Source organism: Papio anubis, chromosome 3 (assembly GCF_008728515.1).
Source record: "Papio anubis isolate 15944 chromosome 3, Panubis1.0, whole genome shotgun sequence".
NCBI classification, from domain to species: Eukaryota; Metazoa; Chordata; class Mammalia; order Primates; family Cercopithecidae; genus Papio; species Papio anubis.
Window position 1 is genome coordinate 43,076,494 of NC_044978.1, and position 18,521 is coordinate 43,095,014.

The 18,521-nt window shown below is 43.3% G+C and overlaps 1 protein-coding gene across 4 annotated transcripts; it reads right to left on the reverse strand.

Annotated features, from left to right (window-relative positions):
- Positions 1-21: 21 nt before the first annotated feature.
- On the reverse strand, positions 22-17,198 carry REELD1 (reeler domain containing 1). Of its 4 annotated transcripts, none has more exons than XM_009207661.3 (7): positions 17,155-17,198; positions 15,173-15,391; positions 9,773-9,995; positions 7,753-7,916; positions 3,835-3,982; positions 3,264-3,327; positions 22-2,443 (listed from the first exon to the last, which is right to left on the reverse strand). In XM_009207661.3, exons 2-7 carry the CDS (start codon positions 15,378-15,380, stop codon positions 1,835-1,837), a joined length of 1,416 nt encoding a protein of 471 aa, XP_009205925.3. In that variant the 5' UTR covers positions 15,381-15,391; positions 17,155-17,198; the 3' UTR covers positions 22-1,834. The 4 variants fall into 4 exon arrangements, with proteins under 4 accessions (XP_009205925.3, XP_009205924.3, XP_017814591.3 ...); XM_009207660.3 differs by having other exon boundaries at positions 3,264-3,348; XM_017959102.3 differs by lacking the exon at positions 17,155-17,198 and having other exon boundaries at positions 3,264-3,348; positions 15,173-16,365.
- Between the last annotated feature and the right edge of the window lie 1,323 nt (positions 17,199-18,521).

Here is an 18,521-nt window from a genome sequence, read left to right on the forward strand (position 1 = left end):
AGAATCATGAAAGATGATAAATGGTGGTGGTGGTGATTTTATTTTCAACTACTAAGCTTGAAAGTAATCTGTTCACATCAACAGATAAGCGAAACAGTCTGTTTACATAGGAAAATTCTCTCTTAGACAGAAAAGATCTAAAAAATGTTGCATACATGATGCATCTGGCTCTGATGTGATGTGGCCAGATGAGAGCTCTCCGCTAATGGGGTCCCTTGTTTGCTTCTTGGGGAGGACATCTTTTAGAGGGCATCCCTAGGCATGCAGAAGGGATATCTGTGGCCTTATTAGAGTACAGTACATTTCTTTCTTTCCACAGCATTCCTAGAACACTTTCATTTGTGAATGCACAAATTACCTAGGTCTCCATGCATCTAATGACTGAAGCCAGGGAACAGAGCTATCTAGCCCAGAATCCAGGAGGAGACAGTCTTGGAATTGATGACCAACGAGCTAAAGGGAGGTATGGAAAAAGCAGGAGCTGTCTCTTTCCTGAACACCCAATTTTTAAAAATTGTTAAATTGAGATGTAAGGAAAGCCTCATTCTCCCTGGAAAGTTACTGCACTTATTCCTCATTAAATTTTTGTGAGGGTTAAATGTGAAGATATATGCAAATTTCTTAGCACAGTTCCTGTATGAATTAGGTGTTCAATAAACAAATATCCTTTCCGAATTTGTAGTGATTTTTGTTTCTGCATTAAAATGAATGGTGACTCTATAATAGGTTTCACTCTGAAAAGGCAGCTAATTCCAATGTGCTATATTAGGTGAGCATATTTAAGAGTTACATTCAGATCTGTTGTTTTGACCTCAGATAGTATCTGTGGAGCCACTGTTAAATCAAAACAATCTTCATAAGGTTATGAGATCAGATAGATGACCTTCGTCCATGAAGCTTTCTGCCTGATATTCCCTGAAAAGACAAGTAAAGACTGTTCTTCAAACTGTGCTGGTATAACAACGTTTTTCAGCCTGACCTCTGGCAAAAGGCAATATGTCTGCTAGCTGCTGGAATACACGAATCTTTCCATCAAGTGTAAATGGATGGGAGGTCTCAGATCCATTTACACCTGATGAAAAGGCTTGCTTACCCCACTCTGGTGTTTATGGCCTTGTGTTGCATGTATATGTTTTCCTAAAGATGTGTTCAATCAAGCTCTCAAAAACTTTCCTGACTTTGGATCAATTTCCATAGCGATTTGCCAGGCTGCTGAGTTGCCCAGAAGACCAAACACCCTTGCATTCACCTAGCCATCCAAATCAGAACTCTAGCAAGTTGTTGAATTCTAGTTTTGAAAAGAAAACTTATTTGGGGGTGGTTTAGGAAGGCAAAGTGAGAGCTGCAGTTCTTTTTCTTGCAGGAGACACAACCTAACATTACTCTTTTCCCCAAAGAGTTAGAAGAGATGAGGCTGAGACACTAAGGAGGGACAGCATTTCTATTTCTATGGCTTCCTTAAGGCAACAGAGGAAGCTTAGCGGCCACAGGGGTCTAGTTAATGAGCGGGTTATACAATATTCATTGTGTTGAGTTTAAGTCTTCAAACAGAACGTCTAATTGCAAAAAGAAAAAAGGAAGCTCAATTACAGATGTTAAGACAACAAAGCTCAGAAATAACTCCCTCTGTTGATGAAACTGTCCTCTCCCGGCTTCCTCCATGAACTGCACATTGACAGAGGCACAATGAGTCCCTGTCTTCATCAGGTACTGCACATTGACAGAGGCACAATGAGTCCCTGTCTTCATCAGGTATTCTCATTAGGTCTCCTCTGTCTGGGACACTCTCCAGGGCCCAAGGAGGGCCACTGAGAGGTCTGGGGTGATGGTCTTCTCAGAGGACTGTTTTCTTGCTACCCACAGAAGGAGTGATCCAGTTGTACTCTGCTTGAACCAAAACAAAACTGTTCTCCCCAATCTTCCTGATGTGCACAGTCTCACCACTGTCGCTCCTGGCAACAGCATCCGAAGCGGGCTCGCCGAAGGACACTTCTGTCTGCTGGTGGCAATACTGGGTGTGCAGGTAGCGAAGGCCAGCAGCCAGGGCCATGCCCAGGATGGCTGACAGGCAAAGCAGAACTCCCAGCTGGGGAGTTCTGAGCTGGATCCCCAGAGGGGCCTGGGCCCCCTCTAGCCCAGAGTCAGGCCGTGAGTTGGTCTGCTGAGGGTATCCCACTCCACCCTCTCCATCTCCCTTCCCTGCTCTGAGCTCCTCGTGCTTTGACTGAAGTAAGAAGCTGGCAGAGGCCCTGGATGCCTCTGACTGGTCACCAGTAGCAGGTAGCCCAGAAGTACCAGAGGTCTGGAGGACAGCGGTTGGGTTGCTTGCCCCTGCCCCATTCCTTGTGAAAGTTTCAGAGGACCAGAGGCGCCGGGGATGGGTAAGCTGGACGGTGTACAGAGGAGGCTGTGTCACGGTCCTGTTAGAGGCCTTCATCTTGTCCTAGAAAAACAAAGGAAAAAAAGGGTCAAAGGTACTGGTCTTCCTCCTAAGCTGCCACTGAACTTTGTAACTAACTGGGGTTCCTTAAAGACTCCCAGGTGGCAGCTGAAAACCCAATCTCTTTCTTGCTACTAAAGGAGCTCAAAGTAAAATGCCCAACTAGATACAAATGCACTTGTTATTGATGGGGATGGGGTGGCTAATGGAAACCCCACAGAGAACAAGGAAGCCAGTTACAAGAACAAGCTAAGGATCCTTTAAGAGGCTTCCAAACCAAAATATCAATGGGTGATTGCATCATCTTCTATGGCTGAAAGCTTCTAGTGTGTCTTTTTATGATAGGACCCATGCAAGAAGGACCATTTAACCTCACTGTAGGTTCTGATAAATGTAAGTAAGAATATTACACCATGTTTTATTTTGTGTTCCTTCCAAGACTTCAAAGGAATAGTAAATCAGTGGGCATTTATATTTTATATTGCCCATTGATCTAACTTCTGGGACCATACATGGTGCTTTGAGGTCAATGTTATGAAGGAGGGATGGAGGAGGAGAGAAGAGAGTAATTATTAACTATGGCTACGTGAGAAGACAAATCACTAAAACATCAATTTCTAAAATTGCCGATCACTTCAGAGACACTGCATATAATGGAAAGATATTGATTAGTAGAAAGACACTGTGTGTATATTATACTTTGCCTTCTTCTCTCTGACTTTATCTATCAATCAGTCTAGTAGCTCTGATTTTCCAGCCTGAAACTGGCCAGTCTAGGATCAAAACATCAGTCGCAAGCCCTCCTCACAGTTTAGGTTCTTACCTGTTCACCCCCAACTGAGGATAGGCAAGTTTCCAGTGAATCAAAGCTGGGATCATCCTGAGATCTAAAGGGAAGAATGGAAGGGCTGAAAACAGGTCATTAAGTCTTGGACCAAAAAGCAATGTTTCCTACCATTGTTGTGTATGCAGATGGCATCAGATCCACTTGAAAAACTTCTGAGTTTGGAGTTGGGAACCACAGAGAAGAGGAAGGGGAGAGATAAGTGAGAATGGCGGCAAAGAACTCACCAAATGTTATCGCTTATTATTTTATATAAAATATACATTTCTATATTGTTGTTATAAATATATTTAAAATATAAAAAGTCACTTTTAAAGTTTTGTTTTATTTATAACAGCATCTCAGAGATCTCACCCCATCCAAGAGAATAATTTTCCTGGGTAATTATCATACCCAGTCCTTCAGACCAGTGGCCCTGTTACATCCTGGGTTTTTCACACACTTAAGAATAAATATGGCTAAGATATTCTTTGTCAGACTCCAAATGATGCACTCCAGTGTCCAGCCTAGTCCCATCACCTGTCCTGAATGGCCCACCCATCACCCTTACCTGTGATGGATGCTAAGTCTGGAAGCAAAGCTCTCTGAGGAGACTCTCTTGAGGGCCACGAGCCTCTCCAGCCTGTGGACCTCCAGGGACGGCTCTAGAGTCGGATTGCTGTCCATGCTGAGTTGCTGGTCGATGCTGCCTTCAGTGGCTGTGTGTGAAGATGGTTGGGACAGAGTCTCTGCATCCGCAGGAAACTTTGTCACCCAAATACTGGCAGGAACAGGATCTAGGTTGTCCTCCTCTGCAGCTCCAGGAAGGGCAACAGCAAAGGCATGTGTGTGCTTCTGTGGAAGAGTGATGGGGGCCCTGGGAGCTAAGCAGAGGCCCAAAGACAGTGCAGAGAGAGTGAGAGCATTTTCCCCGTATCGACTGGTACACACAGCTATGATCAGGGGTAAACAGCAGTGACTCTAATGTTCCTCAAGGAGAGACCATTAAGTGTAAGGCACTTAAAAGTGTCAGCATACAGATGACCTGCCTGATTACACAAGCCCCTGACCACGCAAGGGCTTATATCTTTTTAGAGAGTGAGTCCCTGGCCTGTCTGGGCTTGTACCTTCTTAACAGCCACCATTCAGGGAACACAGAATGCACTGTGACCACCGTATTTATTTCACCTCTACCAAAAACTGCTTCTAGCTAGAAAAAAGAGTGGAATCCCACAAATCAGACTTTTCAAAGCCCTAGATCTTTCTTGCCCTATTATTAACACTCAAAGTTTCTTTCCCTGGTGATAATAACTTGAACATCTGCTATGAGCAGAGATGAGATCACTGCCCTCCACTGCCCTCCACCATCTCATTTCCCATTTGTGACTGGCTAACCTGACAGCCCAGAGCATGGGAAAGAGCTTCACACGGAGCAGCAAGCAAGCAAGTGCAGGTTGTAGAGTCAGACTCTTATCTGGGTTCAGTCCTCCACTAATTCCTGGCTTTGGGGAAGTCCTCCCAGAGCATTAGTTTCTTCATTTGCAAAACGAGGCCAGCATAGAATTGCTGAGGGGTTGACACGAACTCATTAATGGGGAAGCGTGAAGCAGGTGCCTGGCACACAGGCACAGGCAACGTGCACAGAGGGTTTACCACAATGATGATGAGGATGACATGATGGCATTGACCAAAACAGTGTTGGCAGAAGTTTCTCTGACAAGGGCTCCAGGTTCTTTCATGGGGGTGAAGGAGGTACCCCTTTGCTCCAATGTTTTTAACACTCACAAATGTTGAAGTGAAGAACAAAGCAGCCTAGCCCAGACATACAAAACATGGCAAACTGATAGTTTCAAATTCCTTCTTGAACTCTAAGAGCATTTGGATATTTCCTGCAGACCCACTGTGTGCTGGGCATTGTTAGAGTTGTTGGAGATGCAAACATAATGCAGACTTGTAACTGGTGTCCCTGAACTCAAAACTGGGAAGAGACACCCTTACATGTCAAACTACCTAAATTAATACAAGAGGCCGGGCGCTCACGCCTGTAATCCCAGCACTTTGGCAGGCCATGGCAAGTAGATCACCTAAGGTCAGGAGTTCAAGACCAGCCTGGTCAACATGGGGAAACTGTGTCTCTCTACTAAAAATACCAAAGTTAGCAGGATGCAGTGGCGCATGCCTGTAATTCCAAGCTACTTGGGAGGCTGAGGCAGGAGAATCATTTGAACCCTGGAGGTGGAGGTTGCAGTGAGCTGAGACCGCACCACTGTACTCCAGCCTGGGTAACAGAGAGAGACTGTGTCTCAAAATTAATTAATGAATTAATTAATCAATTAATACCAGAGCTAAGGAAGCAATTATACTTGCTACTATGGTCTTAATGTGTCCCCCTCAAAATTCACATGTTGAAATCAAACTCCCAATGCAATAGTGTAAAGAGGTGGGGTTTTTAGCAGGTACTTAAGTCATGAGGGTGGAGCCCTCATGAATGGGATTAGTGGCCTTATAAAAGGGGACTGAGGGAGCTTGTTCACCCCTTCCACCATGTGAAGACACAGCAAGAATGTGCCATTGTTGAGGCACAGATCATCCCTCCCTCACCAGACACTTAATCTGTTGGTGCCTTCATCTTGGACTTCCCAACCTCCAGAATGTAGGCAATATGTTTCTATTGTTTATAAATTATTCAGTCTAGGATGTTTTGTTATAGCAGCTGGAATAGACTAAGGCACTTGCCTACCAGGAAATATCAGGAAAAGTTTCACAAAGGAGATATTTGAACTGTACCTTGAAAGATGCAGAGAACTGTCATGTGGAACAGTCCAGTTTGAGGAAGTGTCAGAAGGGAAGGGACTGAAATATAAAAGTAGACCATACCTAATGGGGTGGAGGAGGACCCAAAGTGTCTTGGTCTATTGGGAGATAAGTTTCAGATATACAATATACTACTTCCCCAATTTTGAAAATTTATAATTTATACTTGCCTACTGAATCCTTTGTACAGTTAAGAAATCTATTTCACTTTATTAGATGAAATAAGGTGAATAGATTTCTTAACTGTACAAAGATAAACTTCCCAGGATACATACACACACACACACACACGCACATACATACACACATGCATGCACATGCATACATACACGTTTCTTTTTCCTTTGGGAATCACTAGGGTTTGGGTACTGGAATGAACGGGGAAGACAGGCCGGGGCCAGAAGGAGAGGAATGTGGGCAATGTAATGAGGAAGTTACCCTGTAAACTGCTTGGGCTGGAAGCTGTGGCCCCTAGCGGACAAGGTTTCCAGCAGAGTCACGCATGGAAAGGCCCAAGGCTCCACATGACACTTCTTCCTGAAACTTCAGTTTTATTCATATTCATGTCCAAACAAACGTGGTTATACTTGGGATTAAAACATGACATTTGCATCATTCATAAAATAAAACATGAGATTTCAAACATATGTCAGGGGTGCAGGGTCTTCTCCAGGCCACACTCTCAGGCTCTGAGATCTTTACTCTGCTTTTAGGAGTGTCTTGGTGGGAGGGTTGGAGGAGTTGTGCTGGGTAATGGGAGAAGACAAAGGTTTTGGGGCAAAGACAGAGAATGGAGGGTGGTCCCCACTGTTTCTGTACCTGGGTCTGCTCGACTGAGAAGAGGCAGGGATTCTGACTGGATTCTGGCCTTAACATATTAGCAAAGAATAAAGGAAAGAATAAAGGAAGAGGAGAACGAATGGATTAAGGGTAGAGTCTTGTGTGCATGTGCCTGGATGCTTTTACGAGTGCTTGCGTTCATAGAACTTAACTAGAAATAAGCAATAAAAAGGAGTTCCATGCCACCAGGGATTTTCAGGTAGGTCAAACAGCCTCTAGCTGGCTAGAGGTTTTCCTTTGTTTTGTTTCTTTTCTTTTCTTTTTTCAGGAGTTCATGGACTAATGGAATATAAAGCCATGTAGTGAGCAAGGAAAAATCCCTTCCCATTGAAACAGTGATTCCTGATTCTGTTCTCCAACCCAGGTTGCAAAGAGCCATCTACCTACCGTGAAAAGTTAACAATGAAAACTGGATGCGTTTTTATGAGAAAAGACGAAGAAAAGCTCATTTCTTTTTTGTGCTCCCTGTGTAGCTTCAGGGGACTAAGGAAAACAGTGGAAATATTGTGAGGACTAGTAAATGTGGGGGAAGAGGTGTATGCTGATTTTTGGTATTGCAGCACAGCTCTCACTGTCCACCCCGGGGCCTGACTTAATGTGTTAGGTTGAGCCAGACAAAGTGTGTTTGCTGCAACAAACAAAGCAACTGCAAGCGTTCCCTCCCTCTCACTGCTGCGTTATCACATCCCCAGGAACTGCTGCAGTTGGCCACGGCAGGTGTTTATTACTTGTTTTGCAGGGACAGGAAACTGGCAGTAGTAACTTTTAAGTGAAAATAGATAACTGTAAAAATAATGATGACAACCAGCCTGGCAAATACAATGACAAGCTGTACCTGGGGCAGCTCCTTCAACATCACCCAGCCTCTGGTGAAGGGTTGGCATCAGTAATCTGGGCTCCATGCGGTCATCAGAATGGGCGCTGCTATGTGTCTGTTGGGACACAACAGATGATTCAATCCTTGCCCAGTAAACGAAATATGACTGGACTACTGATAAACTGTGGAAAGAGAAAGAGCAGAGTGGTTCACGGATTTAGTTTCCTTTAAATAATAACTCAGGCCAGCCTCATAAAAAAGAGAGAACACACTAACAGATAAACAGGAACAAAACTAAATAAATAGAAGAATGAGAGAGAGATTATGTTATTACTTCAAGAATGAAAAGTGACTTCATTCTTTTTAAAAACAAAAACCCCACAGTTGCAAATAATTAGAATGAGAGAGGAGATGAAAAAATCAATGGTCTTCTTGAATAAATAGTCACTAAAAATCTCATTTTAACTAAAAAGTTTTTCCTTAAACTGTTTAGACTCCAACAAAAGGTTTTATTGTCAATGTTATTATTAGCCATTCCTGATATACTGTTATTACATCATGATTTGGAGATCTCATAATTCTGTTGTATAATTGTACATGTCTATTGTCATTGTAGATTCTATTGGAAATTAGAGACAAATCCTTAATATTCTAAATAATTTTTTGAAAAATAATTCTTCAGTAAAAAATCAGTTTCACAAACATTATGCCATTTGTTCTTCCAAATATTTCAGTAAAGGAAGGATTATTGGCAAGCATCATTTTTCCCACTTTAAGTATTCAGGAGGCAGTCATAACAAGGCGATTAATTTGGCCGAGGTCACCCAGAGGCTCGAGACTCAGTGAGAGTCATAGTTCAGGCCCCCAACATGCGGTTTCCAGACTTGGCGGACGTTATCGTGCGCGAGGGTTCCCAGAGGTGGGAGATCACAGGGCGACTTAGGACAGGCATCTCATCAAGTGACTTAGCTCGTTTTGTTCTGTCAAATGGAGATCATAGCTTCTACACTACTTGCTATGCGGCATGCAGCATCTATGATGGTAAATCCAAAAATAGGAATGGAAGTGCTTTGAGAAAAAAAGGTGACTGTACAGATTTAAGGACTTCAAGTGTCAGACACCCTCTGTACTGCATAAGAACCAAAGCCAAGGGCAGAAGCTGGGCACACCCACGGGTAAGCGGGCCCTGGGCCTTCCAAAGAGGAAAAATCCTAAGACATGTGTTTCCCTTCTTACTGTCCTGTCTGCTGCCCTGTGCCACCAGGAAGTGGGGGAGAAGGGACACCACAGGCTGGGGCCACCAACCTCCTCTCCCACTGCTCCCCAGAGCAGAGGGGAGTCCTGGAGGTAAGCACGTGCCCTGGATGACCTCTGCCTGCAGACGCACTCTCCTTCATATTTAGGAGGGTGTGGGGAAAAGAAACAGAAACACACACCCTTTCCTGAAAGAAAAAAATTATCTTTCTTGGTAAATGCAAGTGTCTGAAAAGAATGACAAAACAAGCACCTCATTCTGAGTAGTAATGATGCTTTTGAAGTGCTTACTGTTGCCAGGAACTGTTCTGAGCAAACATAGGCTCTCTCATCCATACACAACCCTCTGAGGGAGGTGCTGTGGTTATGCCCATTTATAGACAACAAGCCAAGGCATAGAGCCTCAAGAGGCTTTTCCTGGGCCCAGGGACGTGTCCATTTGTCCATCTGCCTGTCTCTTTCTTGGCTCTCTCCTGCCTTCCCACCGCCAGCCCTTCTGTCCTCTGGTCAGAAATTCCTGGAGAGGTTGGCCAAGATTTGCCTGTGCTTGGGGAGGCAGGGAGATAATATGGATAGTGCTGAAGGGGTGAGTTTGGGGGCAACATTTTTTTTAGTTCCTCTCTGCATAGGCTCTCCAGTTGAGGCAGCATCTGTGACCCTGTCCTTGCTATAAGGTGGCCACATAAGGAGGGGGAAAGGGAATATGAAGGCAGGGCAAAGAGAAGCTCCCCTCTCTTCAAAGTTAAAGGCTCAGTTTCTAAGAAACAGCACTTCACTCTCTTACAGGAACTTAATATCCCCCACAGGCTGGGCAGGGGCCTTCCACAGGAACGACAGGTTTCTCTTCAGGGACTTGTCAGAATGGGTGACTGCATCAGCCTCTTGAAAACAAGTCATCAGTTTGGAATGAGGAGGAATGAAAACAAAAGTCCCAGCGATTTGATGATCAGACACTCTTCGAGCCTGAAGGAGAAATCCCATGAAATCACGACTGCTTCTCACCGTCACTGCAACAAAAACACCCATTCAACATGAACATGTGTGACTTAGTTCCATTTGGTGCTTTTATGCAGGTTTTTTCAAAACTAAAAGCTTAAGATCAACCCCTAAAAAGTGAACAATTCACTGGGGTAGGGGGGAGAAGTTGAAGTCCTATTTCACACCAAAATAAATTCCATTTGGATCAAAGGTATGCGAAAATGAAATAAAATATAACTAGAAACATTTTTTTCTTTTTATAAATACTGGATTTAGAAATACCTCTCTGAGCAAAACCCAGCTGCCATAAAGGAAAAGATGAGTAAAGTGTGCTATATTTTTTTAAAATATGAGTTTAGGTGAACTTAGGACAGATGATTAAAAAAATTATTTTCCAAAGAAAAGTATTTGTAAGACATACAGCAGACAAATAATCAGAGTCATGGTGAATCCATAAAAAGATGACTCCCTCAAAATAATGAAAGGATACAAACAGAAAATAAAACAAGCTTAGTAATAATTCTTTTTTTTTTTTTTTTTGAGACAGAGTCTCGCTCTATCGCCAGGCTGCAGTGCAGTGGCGCGATCCCAGGTCACTACAACCTCTGTCTCCCAGGTTCAAGTGATTCTCCTGCCTCAGCCTCTCAAGTAGCTGGGAGTACAGGCATGCGCCACCACACCCAGATAAGTTTTGTATTTTTAGTAGAGACAGGGGTTTCATCATGTTGGCCAGGATGGTCTCGATCTCTTGACCTCGTGATCTGCCCTCCCCAGCCTCCCAAAGTGCTGGGCTTACAGGCATGAGCCACCACACCTGGCTGCTCAGTAATGTTTTAAAAGCAATTATAAATGAGATGCTATTTTACACCTTTCATATTAGCAAATGTTAAAATGTGTGGTTGTAAACAGTCTTGATAAGACTATGGAAAAACTAGGACATTCATTCACTAGTGCTGGGACTATAAACCATCCAACTTTTTGTGGTATAACCTGACAACATCTTCCACATTTAAAATGCAAGTACCCCTCTGATACATGCTACCTTATCAGTTAGCCCTGAAAACACAGTAAAATAAGCCAGACCGAAGATGACAAATATTGCATGATTCCGCTTCTGTGAGGCACCCAGAGCAGTCGGATTGACAGAGACAGAAAGAAGATTTAAAGTTGGCTGAGGCTGGGCACAGGGAAGGATGGCCAGTACAGAGTGTCCATCTGGGATGATGGAAAAGTTCTGGAAATGGATAGTGATGATGGCTGTACAACATTGTGAATGCACTTGATGCCACTGAGCTGTATACAACTATAATGGTAAAGTTTATATGTATATAAACACAATAAAAGAAATGCCCTCCAAAAATCATTACTCTTTGATCTAGAAATTTTGCAGCTAAGAATCTTCCCCCACTGACAAACTTGAACAAATAAATATGGCAAACACTGATGCCCAATACTCAACAGCGATTGTCTGCTTATTCCCTGCTAGCAGAACAGATGGTTCTGCTAACAGAACCCAGATGCTACATTCATGTGGCAAGTGAAGACCACCTGTCTTCAGGGAAGTTAGGTTTCTCCTTTTCTCCAGGGGATGAACCGTGATTAGACTGAAACCAGTGTTGGTGATTCTGTTCCCCTTCACCAGACAGAATTCTGGCCAATGAGGCCAAATCTGCTGAGAGAACAGCTAATGTCTAAGGATCAATCTTTTCACGTAAGGCCTTTATTCCAGCTGTCATCCCAGTGCGAGGCCTAAAATCACGGCACTCATCCTGAGACTGTGCGACGTCAAAGGAATGAAAACCCAACTCACTGATGACGGCAGGAAAATGGAAAAATCTTAGGATCTCGATGATGTATTGAATGGCTTCACCCAATACAGAAACTGTGCCTCCAGACTTAAGAGAGAAAATTAAATGTTTTTACTCGTCAAGCTTCCGTTAATCATTTTTTCTGATACTTGCAGCTAAAACAATCCCGATGCATATGATGAGCAGAGACATATGAATAAAGATGTCCATCAAAACTGTTTATGAAAAAAAATTTAAAAAGTAAATTCCCGTAAATAAGAAACTGGTTAAATCAATCATGTGACCTCTAGACAATGGACTGTCATGAAATCATTAAAAGCAAGCTCTGTGGCTGGGCACGGTAGCTCATGCCTGTAATCCCAGCACTTTGGGAGGCCGAGGCGGGCGGATCATGAGGTCAGGAGATCAAGACCACCCTGGCTAACACGTTGAAATCCCATCTCTACTAAAAATACAAAAAAAAAAACATTAGCCAGGTGTGGTGGCAGGCACCTGTAGTGCCAGCTACTGGGGAGGCTGAGGCAGGAGAATGGCGTGAACCTGGGAGGCGGAGCTTGCAGTGAGCTGAGATCGCACCACTGCACTCCAGCCTAGGGGACAGAGAGAGACTCTGTCTAAAAAAAAAAAAAAAAAACCAAGCTCTGTATCCAATAAAAGATATCAATCTGATTGTTAGGTAAAAAAAATATAAACATTACACAGACATTTAATTTGTGTCTGCTTAAGATTATATTAATTTGAGATCTCACTCACATATGCTTATATGCATGGAAAACTTCTGAAAAGACATGCAAGAAACTTAACAAGAGTTACCTCTGGAGAATCAAATTGAGTGTTCAGAGCAAGAGAAGGAAAAGTAAATTTTCTACTTTTTGATACTATTTTAACATTTTTAAAGCATGTAATATCTTTAAGCTATTTAAAATTTTTTTTTAAAAATTAGCCACTCATGTTCAAGGGAATGAGTGGCTAAAACCAGGGTCAGACCTTTATAAATTTGCTAAATGCAGCTTGGTCTCTAGGATTGTTTCATTTTCCACACATTTGAACTTTTATTAATAAACATTTGAACAAATATTAGAACTATTGAACACCAGGCACTATGCTAGGTGTTGAGTATATATCTATGAGCAGGATATCATGGCCCTTACCTTCAAGGACTCACAGATCTCAGTAAGAAAACAGTATACTTACAACGTAAGTGAGTAACAGCTGACTCTCACTGAATCCATGAGGCGCTCCCTTAAGTTATTTATTACATATGCTGTCTTGGTTCCAGTTACAATCCAATTATGTTTCCCTCAGGATACCTTCAGAATTTAGGGATCACAATATTTGTAGTTATTTCCACAGATTTTTCTCCCTGACATAGCATTTTTTGGTTTTGGGTTTTGTTTGTTTATTTGTTTTTGAGACAGAGTCTCACTTTGTCACTGTCACCCAGGCTGGAGTGCAGTTGTACTATCTCAGTTCACTGCAACCTCTGCCTCCCAGGCTCAAGCAATCCTCCCACCTCAGCCTCTAGCATAGCTGGGACCACAGGGTGCAAGCCACCATGCTTGGCTAATTTCTGTATTTTTTTTTTTGTAGAGATGGGGTTTTGCCATGTTGCCCAGGCTGGTCTCAAACTCCTGAGCTCAAGTGATCCACCCACCTTGGCCTCCCAAAGTGCTGGGATTACAGGCATGAGCCACCAAGCCTAGCTGACATAGTGTTTTGATTCTTACCATTGTTATTCCCCTAGCCACAGAACACTAGGACACTGACATACTAATCCCTTCATGCTGGGAGGGGCTGGATGCATACTAGGGTGGTTGGAGACCCCAAAGAAGTGGCCTTCCTTGGGGAACCTCTTGCATTTGCCCCGGGGTGCTACATACACACTCGCTTTCTGTGTCATGATGCGACAAAGTTTGGGAAGCTCTGTTACAATAGCCTTAATTCAGTATATTGGGGAGTATATTGATGTTCAACTCATGTACTATTCACCCATGTTTTTTCACACTTCTCAACAGAATGAAACGAATGGATAAAACAATATTTATAGAGTAAATTTCATTTTTGTTTGTCACCTTTAGTTCCCGTCAAAAGAATCAGTAAAAATCAAGAGGGGTTTAGGGCAAAAGTTGCTGATGGAGCTCGCCTTGGGTGCGCAGTTTTCTGCCTACACTTAGTGGCATCTGAAGCATCTGTAGCTTCCTCCTCTGTTGTCCCTCACTGCCACTTCCAAGCTTGGTCCAAGGTAAGCTACGGACTCTGGAGAGTGTGTGTGAGTTTGGGGAGTGGGGGTGGGCATGGAAGTAGAAACACCCCTGGGAGGACAACCCAAAGCTGATAAGTGCCCTGCCCCTGCATCCTCCTGAGACATGATTCAGAGGCGTTTCACATGGCTTCTCAGAGGGTCCCCACCGGAATGCACCTCGGGTGCCCACAGCAGCGACCTGCTCAGTTGCACGCCCTTGATTATCGTCTCCTCTTGCCCAGCTCCCTTTCCCTCTTCCTCGCCTGTGTTTCCTGGGATGATCTCTCACATAAAGCACCTGCGCTTATGTTCTTTCCCTGCTTTTATAGGCACCTAAACTAAAAGAGCAGGAAATGATTTTTTCATCCCCTAATATTTTAATTTAAAAAAATATCAAATTGTAGATATTTAAAGTGTACAACATGATGTTTTGATATACTTACACATAGTGAAATGGTTACTAGAGTCAAGCAAATGAAAATATCCATCTTCTCACCAAAGTGTCTGTTGATGGATGAATTTTAGTTTTAAATTATGAGAAAAAAGTATATTTCACACCCATAGGTGATACATGAAGGTTGTTGAGAGTAACTATATTTGTGTCCGTAATAAGATACATTTATATCTTATTATAAGGACAAAATAATTTTCTATAATAATGATATTTGTGCCTTCTTATACAGATCATAATCAATGCAGAGTTTAGTTATGTGGCTTTTATGACACAAATATTTTATGCTTATTTTTAAGCTGATAATTGCTTCTTAAGATTAAGCCAGGCTACAATCCCAGCACTTTGGGAGGCTGAATCAGGAGGTTCACTTGAGCCCAGGAGTTCGAGACCAGACTGGGCAACATACCAAGACTCTGTCTCTAAAAAAAAAAAAAATACAAAAAATTAGCATGGCACAGTGGCATGTGCCTGTAGTCCCATCTTCTTGGGAGCCTGAGGTGGGAGGACCACTTGAGCCCAGGAGTTCCAGACCAGCCTGGGCAACATAGTGAGACTCCATCTCTACAAAAAAAAAAAAAAAAAAAAAAAAAGGATTAAGTCAAATTTAGTCCAGGAAGCTTCTCACTGGGACAAACACAAACTGGAAGATCCATGGGGGCTCTGGGGCTCCTCAGAGTCTCTCAAAGCCTCTCCGGTACATACCTGGAATCTTGTCACCTGGTGCATAGGAAGACCTGCGGGTGTGGATGGTGATGTGGTGGGTGTCCTGGTGCTGAGGCTGGGCTTGAATGTGCTTGGGCTGCATGTCCTCACAGGCCACCGTGCTGGCACCATGGGAAAAGGCAGATGAGCAGGAAACCAGGCAGAGGGTGATATAAGCCCAGCCCACGAGGGCAGCCCGCATCCTCATCCTGCCCTCTCCTGTATCACGACAAACAGCAGCTTCAGTCCAGATGCTACTGAGGAAAATGACATAAAGTCTTCTTGGGATGTGACTAACCTGAACCCCACACTGCCTCTGTACCCGAGATGCTTTTAGTGCAGCCTCCCAGGATTGCTAATGCTCAAGGCCAAGATCAAAAAGAAATGCCAGGCTAAAGGAAGTGTTTCATTTCCAAACACCTTTTTAAAAACTTCTATTCTTATAATTTTCTCGTAAGACCAGACTGCTTTTATGTTATTGTTGTTCAAAAGAGAGGCTTTAATTATGGAGTCAAAGAAATAAAACCAGAAAATGTTTGCATCCTAGCGTGAGCTCCTTACAAGCTGACTGGTACCCAAGGGCAGCGTAAGCTCTGATACATTATTGCTGAAGTAGACACCCAATATACCACTATGGTCAGGAGGCACGGCATGGGGTGGCTTGGCTGAGCGTCTTATCTCTGTTACAACTGAAAATTACCAAGCTAAGTGCTACAAAACATCTACCAACTATCAATTATTTAGAGGTGACTGTTAAGTTGGCAATGCTTTGATATCTCTTTGTCCTTTCTTTGGCTGTTTTTAGCTATATCCTAGAAGATGAGCAGAGAAAGAAGATGAGCAGAGAAAGAAATACTCAATTTATTCTATACCTTCTTAAACATACTGATAAAAATGTTGGCTGAGGAATAGAACACAATGATTCAATAAAATAGCATTTATAGAGTAAATTTTACTTTTGTTTACTACCTCTAATTCCCATCAAGAGGAAGAATTAAAATTTGGCAATGTAAAAGAAGTTGACAAAAATAAAATGAGAGATAGCAAACAAGGCAGATGAATGCCTACATAAATATTTAGGATTATCACAGGCATTTTTTAACAGTGCTGTTTTAGGCCGGGTGTGGTGGTTCACGCCTGTAATCCTAGCACTTTGGAAGGCCGAGGCGGGTGGACTGCCTGAGCACAGGAGTTCAAGACCAGCCTGGGCAATAAGGTGAAACCCTGTCTCTACTAAAATACAAAAAACTAGCTGGGCGTGGTGGCATGTGCCTATAGCCACAGCTACTCGGGAGGCTGAGGCAGGAGAATTGCTTGAACCTGGGAGACGGAGGTTGCAGTGAGCTGAGATCGTGCCATTGCACTCCAGTCTGGGCAACAGAGCAAGACTCCATTTCCAAAAACAACAACAACAACAAAACCAGTTGTTTCTGTTTTGTTTTTTTTCTTATAGTTCTGTACACAGGCATTTTAGAAGTTTGGCTAATATTTTGACCTAAGGAGCAATGCAAGGCAAAAAAAAAAAAAAAAAGGCCCTCCCCTGTAGTCAGCTGGTTTTAAAAGGTAAAAATTAAATCCCGAAAATGTAGTGAAACTAGCTATCAAAACCATAGACTAAGGAAATAATCCATAAACCAAATAATCAAGTATCCTCCACTCCTATTGTCTCTTCACACACAACCACCTTTTACATTCACAAGCTAAAAGAAGACAGGAATATGATCTATACCTCAAATTTCTTAGATTTAAGAGTCCTTCAGACAATGCCTTTCTTTTCTAAGTTTGTTTTCTATGAAGCACCAAAGTCACACATCTCCATACTACAGGGAACCATTGCTAGGGCTTCTCAGACACATTAGGAGATAATGAAGATGAACTGTAAAAGCATTTTCTCAGTCAAGGGGGCTCAGGGCCCTTCTCATTTTCTTTCACAAGGGCCACATAGAAAATGCCCCTCGAATGCTGGGCATGGTGGTGCGCACCTCTAGTTCCAGCTGCTCGGGAGGCTGAGGCAGGAGGATCACTTGAATCCAGGAGGTTGAGGCTGCAGTGAGCTATAATCACATCACTACACTCCGGCCTGGGCACAGAGCAAGACCCTGTCTCTGAAAAGAAGAGAAAGAAATGAAATGAAAATGCTCCTCAAGCCCTTGCTGATGGCAAGTGGTCTACTTTCCAAAGGCAGATCAGACACAGGTGCCTACAAGGGAAGGGGAGTGAGTGCCTCGTCTCGCAGACTGCAGCCACAGCCCCACCTCCCACCCTCCTGCCTTAGGTTTCACCGTGTCCTCTTTCCCACCAGCATCTTGTCTACCTGAACGCTGAAGAACATCCACTTGGAGCTGAGCACAGTGGCTCACACCTGTAATCCCAGCATTTTGGGAGGGTGAGGCAGGAAGATCACTTGAAGCCAGAAGTTCAAAACCAGCCTGTGCATCATAGGGAGACCCCGTCTCTACAAAAATAAATAAATAAAAAGAAAACATCCACTTACCTAGGAACACACTTTTCTTCAGGCTTGATAGAATGGCTGCCTCCCTCAGAGTTGCAAACACATCCCTTACACAAAAGTATTTTCTTCTCCTTTCAGTTTTTCCTCTAATGGGGAGAGTAACAGCTGTTACCACTAATCCTCAGCATCTCCAGGAACTGTCCCTCAGTGTCCAAATCCAGCCTAAATCGTATTAGCGCACACGCGCACACACACACACGGTTTACAGTCGCATCATTGTTCAAGCCTATGTAAAGAACAAGAAAGAACCGGAACTGGTTTTGCATAGGACTAACACTGGCATCCTTGGCAGAAGCCAGATGCCTCCATCTTGATGTCCCTGCCAAGGGGAGAATGTTTGAATGAAATGCGTCTCGGCATTCTTGGTTTCTTGAGTCAGTGTGGACTGAAGTTACTCTTGGTGAAGTAGAATTGATATGTTAGCCCAAGAGCAACGTTTGGTACAAAAAAATAACACATGGCATAGGCACCTCCTGTATCAACTGCCTGAAAGCTGGAGTTCACATTTACATGCATCTAAGAATCTGCTGAGACACCTGATAATACCACAGAGCCTATATATCAGTGGTCCTCAAAGTGTGGTCCCCAGAGTGCAACACCAGCATCACCTAGAAGCTTGCAACATCAACAGTGAAGATTAAGAAAGAGGAATGGACTCAGGAGATCAGGTGGAGGTAGGATTTGGTGGCTGTTTGAATGCAAGGTGTCTGAGAGAATCCTAGGATTGATAGTCCTGGGTGATGTGGAGTAGGGGGCTGCAGAGAGAGCAATGTCCTGACTGTTAGGCCTTGTCTCCACTCAGAAAAGCCTAAAGATATGAGTGATTGAATAGGCAAG

Coding starts and splice junctions, on each gene's coding strand:
- REELD1 (XM_031664247.1), bottom strand. CDS start 15,380: ATGAGGATGCGGGCTGCCCTCGTGGGCTGGGCTTATATCACCCTCTGC. Junction 3,328..3,834: donor AGACTTAGCATCCATCACAG/GTAAGGGTGATG, acceptor TCTTCCCTTTAG/ATCTCAGGATGATCCCAGCT. Junction 2,444..3,263: donor CCTCAGTTGGGGGTGAACAG/GTAAGAACCTAA, acceptor TTGTTTTTCTAG/GACAAGATGAAGGCCTCTAA.